Genomic DNA, 7,518 nt, shown 5'->3' with positions numbered 1-7,518 from the left:
AGGTGTGCTGGGCTGAGACACTGGGGCCTGGGCAGGAGGCGGGAGCAGCGGGGCTGGGGTTGTAAGGAGGGGTGATTGTCAGCTGAGTTTGTTGACAGATATGAGATTTTCAATTTTTCAAATTTTGTAGGGGAGAGTTGAAATGTTTCAGTTTTCACCCATTTTTAGGACTTATTTAGAAAATGTAGTAATGGCACATTCACATGATGGAAATATATGGGCTGAATAATGAGGTCTATGCTGATAATGATTTTTGACTCAATAAGAGGTAGAAGGAGTAATTATGTAGAAAATATATTAAATTATTACCAATATGATGATCCATATATTCCATCTTGGAAGATTTTGACATTTTCTTCCCTTCACCTTTCTCAATACAGATGATGGCTCCAGGGGTGACCAATCTCACGGCTGTGACAGAATTTATCCTCCTGGGATTTCCCACCCATGGGGCCATGGCCTTCTTACACCCGCTGCTCTTCTCTTTGATTTACATGTACGCCCTTCTGGGGAACGGGCTCATCATCCTCATCACGACCCTGGACCAGCACCTCCACACCCCCATGTACTTCTTCCTGAGGAATCTGTCCTTCTTGGACCTCTGCCTCATCTCAGCCACAGTCCCCAAGTCCATTGCCAACTCTCTGAGGCACAGCAGCTCCATCTCCTTCCCGGGCTGTGTCGTCCAGGTCTTTTTGATAGTATTTTCAGTAGGAGCAGAGCTGACCCTGCTCACGGTGATGAGCCTTGACCGCTATGCTGCCATCTGCCACCCTCTGCACTATGATGTCATCATGAGCAGAGTCAGGTGTGCGCAGCTGACAGCTGTGTCCTGGCTGGGTGGGGGTCTCATTGGTTTGATGAACACAGCTGGAACCTTCTCCTTGTCCTTCTGTGGGTCCAACGTGGTCCACCAGTTCTTCTGTGATGTCCCCCAACTACTGGCTATTTCTTGCTCAGGAAATTTATTGAGTGAACTTGTCCCCATTCTCATTAGTGTAGTGTTGAGTATCTGCTATTTCATTTTCATCGTCATTTCCTATGTCCACATCTTCTCTGCTGTCAGGAAGATCCCATCCACAGAAGGTAAGGCCAAAGTCTACTCCACCTGCCTGCCCCACCTGCTGGTTGTGATGTTATTTCTCTGTACTGGATTCTTTGCTTATCTGAAGCCGATTTCAGACACTCCATCCATGTCTGACCTGGTCATTTCTATGTTTTACACGATGTTGCCCCCCACCTTTAATCCCATCATATACAGTCTGAGGAATAAAGCCTTGAAGACGGCTGTGGGAAGAGTGATAAAAGGCCAATTCTCCAACAAATAAGGTATCATCAATTATTCACCGGCATTTATTCAGTTTCCCACTAACTCTACATTCATCATTCACAAAGTAAAGATGCTTCCCATTAGTATTTTTCTTTTGTCGCAAATTCATATTCTCATATTGTCAATGTGCTCCTGTTTCCTAAAATAATGCAATCCTTTGCCAAACCTCTCCCTGTGTGATGTTCATAAACTGAATCCAGCTCACGGTTAAAAACATGTATTTGGTGTAGAAAGAACGTTCTAGAACTCACACATCACCAACATTTATGAAACCAAGCCGTGGTAAAGGGGTTCTGTCCTTGGGAGCACAAGGTCATGGGACCCCAGTTCAGGCAATCCGTTCCCACCGCCTGTGTGTGTCTCCCCTGAGGGCCCCGTCCCTGTGGAGGGGAGGGGAGACAGCTGAGCGGGGTCCCCCACTCCTCACCATTCCTACAGGAGCGTCTTCCTTTAAGACACATTCATGTTTCTGTTCAAAAGGACAAGGAATCTCCTCCTGAATCTGCCAGAGATGGGCGGATGGAGGATATTTAAGGAATTTGAATCGACACTTGAAGCCTGCGGCTGACGGGAGTGTTCATTTCCATCACGTCCTGTTTGGATTCAGAGTCTCTCCACTGCCTGGCTGGAGTATTTGAAAATAAAATAGCTCTTAGGAAAACGCATGGCTGTGAAGAGCCACGTTTCTGGTTTTCACATTTATGACTTTGGAGCCGTGGGCTGCTCTCGGGGTCCTTGTCAGCTCCCCTCAGTTTCCAGGTCACCCCTCGATGTGCGGCGGCAGGTCTGCTTCCCCACTTTCTGCAGAAAACTCTCGCAGTCACTGTCCGTCTGCACTGGGAACTGTGTCATTCCTTGTTTCAACATCCTGTGAGGAGAGCACGGGGTGTCGTCGACTTCTGTCTCTCCACAGCATTCGCGCTGCACGGCCGAGGTTCTTGCAGCGTTTCCCCAACCCTGAGCTGGGTGATGTTCTGCCCCTCATGCCCTTTCTCCGGGGGCAGGTCACTGTGTCCCACACTCTCCCGGTGGCTCTACCGTCGTCAGTCCAGGAGAGCAGCGTCGAAATGAAAAGGCATGTTGGCCACGAGCTCGAGTCCACTCCAGGTTCCCGATCACATGGCCCGGGAGTCGCTCGCTCAAGATCCATCCCAGTGTGGCCTGAGCAGCCGCTCAATGCTCGCCAGGATCACCACCCGCAGGCAGGGACGGGGCCACGGTCTCCACTGCCTGGACGTCACGCCCTTCCCCAGTCGGATCCTACCCGTATGTTTTCTATTTGCCCTTTGAACCAATGCACTGAGTGTGCTGGGAAGGGGACTTTTCCCACAGGCTTCATCGTGCCGTCACCTTCATGCAGTGTTTGTTCTCCAGCAAAGAAATCAGCTCCTTTGCACTTTTCACTATTTTCATGTGGGGTCCCATTCAACCCCTGGGCCTGTGCACGTGTCCACTCAACATCCGCTGACCACCTGCCCCTGCAGTGCCCAGCCCCTCCTTCCAAGTCCCTCCCTACTCTCCTCCTCCTTTTGCACATGGTCCACGTTTCTTTTTGCTGTGTTTGTAATGCAGGTTTTCTGTATTTTCTATTCCCAGATGAGGGAGACTGTCCACGCTCCATCTCTCACTATCTGCTCATCTCCTTTAACAAAGTCACCTCAAGGTCCATCCATGTGGTCCCAAAATACACGATTTCACCTTTTTAATAGCTGTGTAGTTCCCACTGCATATGTACCCACATTATTTATTCCCTCTCTGTCCACAGCACTTGGGTTGGGGCCATGGCCAGCTACGGTGGACGGTGTTGCTCTGAACACAGGTGTATGTGCTCTGCGTCGTAGAGTCTGCACATCTGGGACAAATACCCGGATGAGGTTTGCTCCATCCTGTGGTTGTCCTGTTGCTATTGTCTGAAGACACCTCCACACCATTTTCCCAGCAGGGATGAGAGGCCATTTCTCTCCTTCCCTCACCTCTTGTTGTGTCCAGTCTCTTGATTGTCCCTTCTCACAGGTGACAACTCAGTGTGGCTTGGATCTGTGTTGCCCCTAGAATTACTTATGTAGAACATTTTTATGGATTAAAGTTTGGGTAAGATACAAAACCATAAGACACGAAAGAGAACACAGGGGAAGCCCTACTGGACACCTCCCAACACACACAGGTGGACTTGGGGACACAAGGCCTAGGACAGAGAAACGGCAAAAATAAAAAAGGGGCCTCACCACACTAGTGAGCTCCTGTGCCTCAGAAGATGCCATCGCAAAACAGACTCCTGCACTGGGAGAAAATTATGCACGTCACACACCTGGCCAGGGCGAGTGTCCAAAATACACAAAACCTCACAAATGCAACAACAGAAAGAGACACCCCAACCCAACATAGCCTCAGGCCCCCAGAGACACTTTCCTCACAGGTCAGGAGGCCACGGCCTCTCACGCTTTTTATTTGGGTAGAAAACGTCCCCGCTCTTGAGCCCGTCCACCTGCCTCACACCTGCAGCCACTTGAACATCCCTGACAGAGTCACAGGTGCCGCAGGAGGAAGTGGGTGTCGTCTCCCAGGTGGTCTCCATGTCCAGAGCATCTGGATTGCAGTGCCCAGAGGCAGGATCCCCCAGGGCCGGGCATGTGTCCACCACGAGGCCGAGGGGTGAGACATGAGGGCATGCTGGTGAGCGGAAGGGGCGTGGCCTCTGTCCCCCGAAACAACCCCCACAGGGATCCCCGGACTGGGAGAAGCGCCAGGCACCCTCCCACCCGCTGCCTTGGCTGTTCCCGCCGGGCAGCGCGTGTCTCTCACCCTGGCCTCGGCCAGCCCTGGGCTCCGAGCGGACACCCCCGAACCCAGCCCGCACTGGCCTCGGGGCCGCATCCACCTCGCAAAGCCCTTGGGCACAAATGTCCACATTTCAGCCGAAGGTGAACACGCATCGGGGAGGTTCCCGGACTTGTCCTGTGTATCCTCCCGTCCGCGGGATACTTGTCCTGTGTATCCAACCGGGGCCGCACAAGATGGGGTCACTCCCGTCAGGGGAGGAAACGGACTTTGGTCACTTCGTGTCCCTCCCGCCCGGCCTCCCAGTGCACGCAGCTACCCCGGGCCCGGCCAGCTCTGCCTGACCACTGTCCAGTTGGCTCCCACGCCAGAGAGCGATTCCCGCCGGCCGCTCGTCTGGAGGAGACTCCACGTACCCTGCATGCCTCAGCGCCCCTGAACCCCGTCTTCGCCTCAGCGGCTGCCCACAGGTCCCCCGGCTGCTGCCCCGGACTCGGGCACCCGAGGCGGAGCTGGAACTACCCCGGCTCCCGGCCGCCTGTACTCTTGGCACCCCAGGGGACCCCAGCCCGGCAGTGTGCACCCCCCACACCTGGGCAGGATTGTCCACGAGAAGGCGACGTCCACGTGAAGTCAGCAGCAAGTCAGACTCTCAGGCACTAGAGTCATTAAACGATTCACTTTGTAAATCATGACAACTAATGCTGATGGGGCCCAAGTCGTCATGTCCCACTGCCCCCTCAGCCTGGGTGAGACTCAGTGAGAGAAAACATATTCTCTTGTAATTTACAATGGTCAAAGATATTGACTTTTAATACATTGAGCATATAGAAGATTGTGACTTCTGGGAGATGTGACGATTTCTGCTGCATACCTGGGATTAGCATCAGCACACTCAGTGTGTTCTGGGCGCTGAATAAAATCACAGCAATTAATAGAATTGGATGGTGATGAAGACATTACAGAGGGAATTAAAAATTATACTTACTGTTCGATTCAGAATGATATGCCTTTTCTCCTAAACATGATGACAGATATGAGTCAAGTAGAAATTCAGTAACTTTTCAGTGACACTGTTGACGTCTTAAAGGCTCTGGCACCAATGATGGTGGCGCCGACATCTGTGTATTTGTGGATGTGAACTTGGGATTTTTCCCTAACTCCACCCCCAGGGATTGTCAGTGTAATTGGAAAATGAGTCACAGTATTTAATCAGGGCCTGGAGGAGATATGTCAAGTTATTTTATCCATTTTAAAGATGTATTTAAGGTCACTCGACAGATGTCAACATTTTTCACCACCATGAACCCTGATTTATTTTCTTTTCTTATTAAATTTCTGGAATTATTCCCACAAAAAGTGTTGCAATTATTTTACATTACTATATTCTCCAAAAAATTCTGCCCGCCCCAGGGCCTGCCCCTCCATCACCCCACAGAGGGGGGAGAGGATGACATTGGGGGGAGGAGAGTGGACAGAGCTGCCCCGTGTCCAGACGTCCCCACTCACGCACGGGCCTGGGGTGAGGAACAAACCTGCACCCGGGGGACCCGGGTCCCTGGGACCGGCAAAGAAAGCCACATGCACAGACCGTCAGGCTCAGCCCCGGAACGGCCTCCTCCCTGCACAGATGTGCACGAGTCTGAGGGGGACAGAGGGGCCGGGAGGGACCTGGGTGGACGAGCTCATCCTGCAGGAGAGACGTGTGGGAATGACCCAGGAGGAGACTCTGCAGGAAACTTGGTCTCGGAGTCCTCAGATGTGGGGGAGTCAGGTGCAGGGAGATGAGGAGCGAGGTGACGGACCAGGAGTCAGCAGAGAGGCCAGAGGGGCAGGAATCTGACTGAGGAGGCGTCAGGACACGCCGCACGGGGACTCTGAGCCCAGATCATTCAGTTCCAGGACAGTGTCGGGTCCTGGGGAGCAGGAAAACAGGGACCTGCACACCCCATCTCCTTAAACACCTGTCACTGTGGGGCTTCCCCAGACCAGGAGAGCAGGGACGGGCTCTCTAGGGTGGGGAGGGCCTGGGCATGGTCATATGTCCTCTAGGGCTGTGCCCTGGACAATCTCTGGGAGGTGTGCTGGGCGGAGACACTGGGGCCTGGGCAGGAGGGGGCGCCGCGTGCCTGGGAATGACTGGGCACTGGTGTTCTGTCAATTCAGTTCACTGAGAGACCTGATATTCAGGTTTTATCATGGTCATTTAAAATTTTCATTTCTTCTCAAATTTGCAGACACATGTTTTAACAATACATCAATAGCACATTCACATGAGTAAAATATGAATTTGCTTAGATAATGATAAATCATGACTAGATTGCGTGCTTCTTATATGTTGATAACCCATTTTGTGTTCAATATTAGAAGATTGACAATGTTTTCTTCCTCTTTTTTATTTATACAGTTGATGTCTCCAGAGGTGACCAATCTCACGGCAGTGACAGAATTCATCCTCCTGGGGTTCCCCACCCAGGGGACCATGGGCTTCTTGTACCCGCTGCTCTTCTCCCTGGTCTGCCTGTGCGCCCTGCTGGGGAACGGGCTCATCTGCATCATCATGACCCTGGACCGGCACCTCCACACCCCCATGTACTTCTTCCTGAGGAGTCTGTCCTTCTCGGACCTCTGCCTTATCTCAGCCACGGTCCTCAAATCCATCGCCAACTCTATGAGGCACAGCAGCTCCATCTCGTTCCCGGGCAGTGTCATCCAGGTCTTCATAATGAGTATATCTGTAGGTACAGAGATGTACCTGCTCACGGTGATCAGCCTTGATCGCTATGCTGCCATCTTCCACCCCCTGCACTGTGACGTCATCATGAGCAGGGTCAGGTGTGTGCAGCTGACAGCTGTGTTCTGGCTGGGTGGGGGCCTCTATCTTGTGATGAACACAGCTGGCACCTTCTCATTGTCCTACTGTGGGTCCAACATGGTCCACCAGTTCTTCTGTGACGTCCCCCAGTTATTGGCTATTTCCTGCTCAGGAAATTTAATGAACAAAATTGTCCCCATTCTCATTAATGTGGTGTTGATTATCTGCTGTATCATTTTCATCGTCATTTCCTATGTCCACATTTTCTCTGCTGTCAGGATGATCCCATCCACAGAAGGTAAGGCCAAGGGCTACTCCACCTGCCTTCCCCACCTGCTGGTTCTGGTGCTGTTTGTCTCCACTGATGCTTTGCTTTTCTGAAGCCGATCACAGGCACCCTGTCCATGTCTAACCTGGTCATTTCTATGTTCTAGACGATTGTGCCCCCACCTTTAATCCCGTCATATACAGTTTGAGAAACAAAGCCTTGATGATGGCTGTGGGGAGTCTCATAAATGGCCAGTACTCCAAGATGTGAAATATCAATCTAAAATTATAACACCTAATTAATTCAGCTTTTCCCCCTAACTCTTAC

General features: G+C 51.6%; 1 protein-coding gene across 1 annotated transcript; it reads left to right on the top strand.

Annotated features, from left to right (window-relative positions):
- Nucleotides 1-412: 412 nt before the first annotated feature.
- LOC119251148 (olfactory receptor 14A16-like) lies at nucleotides 413-1,288 on the top strand. The gene is made up of 2 exons (XM_054698476.1): nucleotides 413-1,086; nucleotides 1,262-1,288. The coding sequence occupies exons 1-2, from the start codon at nucleotides 456-458 to the stop codon at nucleotides 1,264-1,266; spliced, it is 636 nt and encodes a 211-aa protein (XP_054554451.1). The 5' UTR covers nucleotides 413-455; the 3' UTR covers nucleotides 1,267-1,288.
- The last annotated feature ends 6,230 nt before the right edge of the window (nucleotides 1,289-7,518 follow it).

Source organism: Talpa occidentalis, unplaced genomic scaffold (genome assembly GCF_014898055.3).
Source record: "Talpa occidentalis isolate TD23 unplaced genomic scaffold, MPIMG_talOcc4v2.1 talOcc4.2, whole genome shotgun sequence".
Lineage (NCBI taxonomy): Eukaryota > Metazoa > Chordata > Mammalia > Eulipotyphla > Talpidae > Talpa > Talpa occidentalis.
Note: the sequence above shows the minus strand (reverse complement) of the source record. Positions and strands in the feature narration are given on the sequence as shown.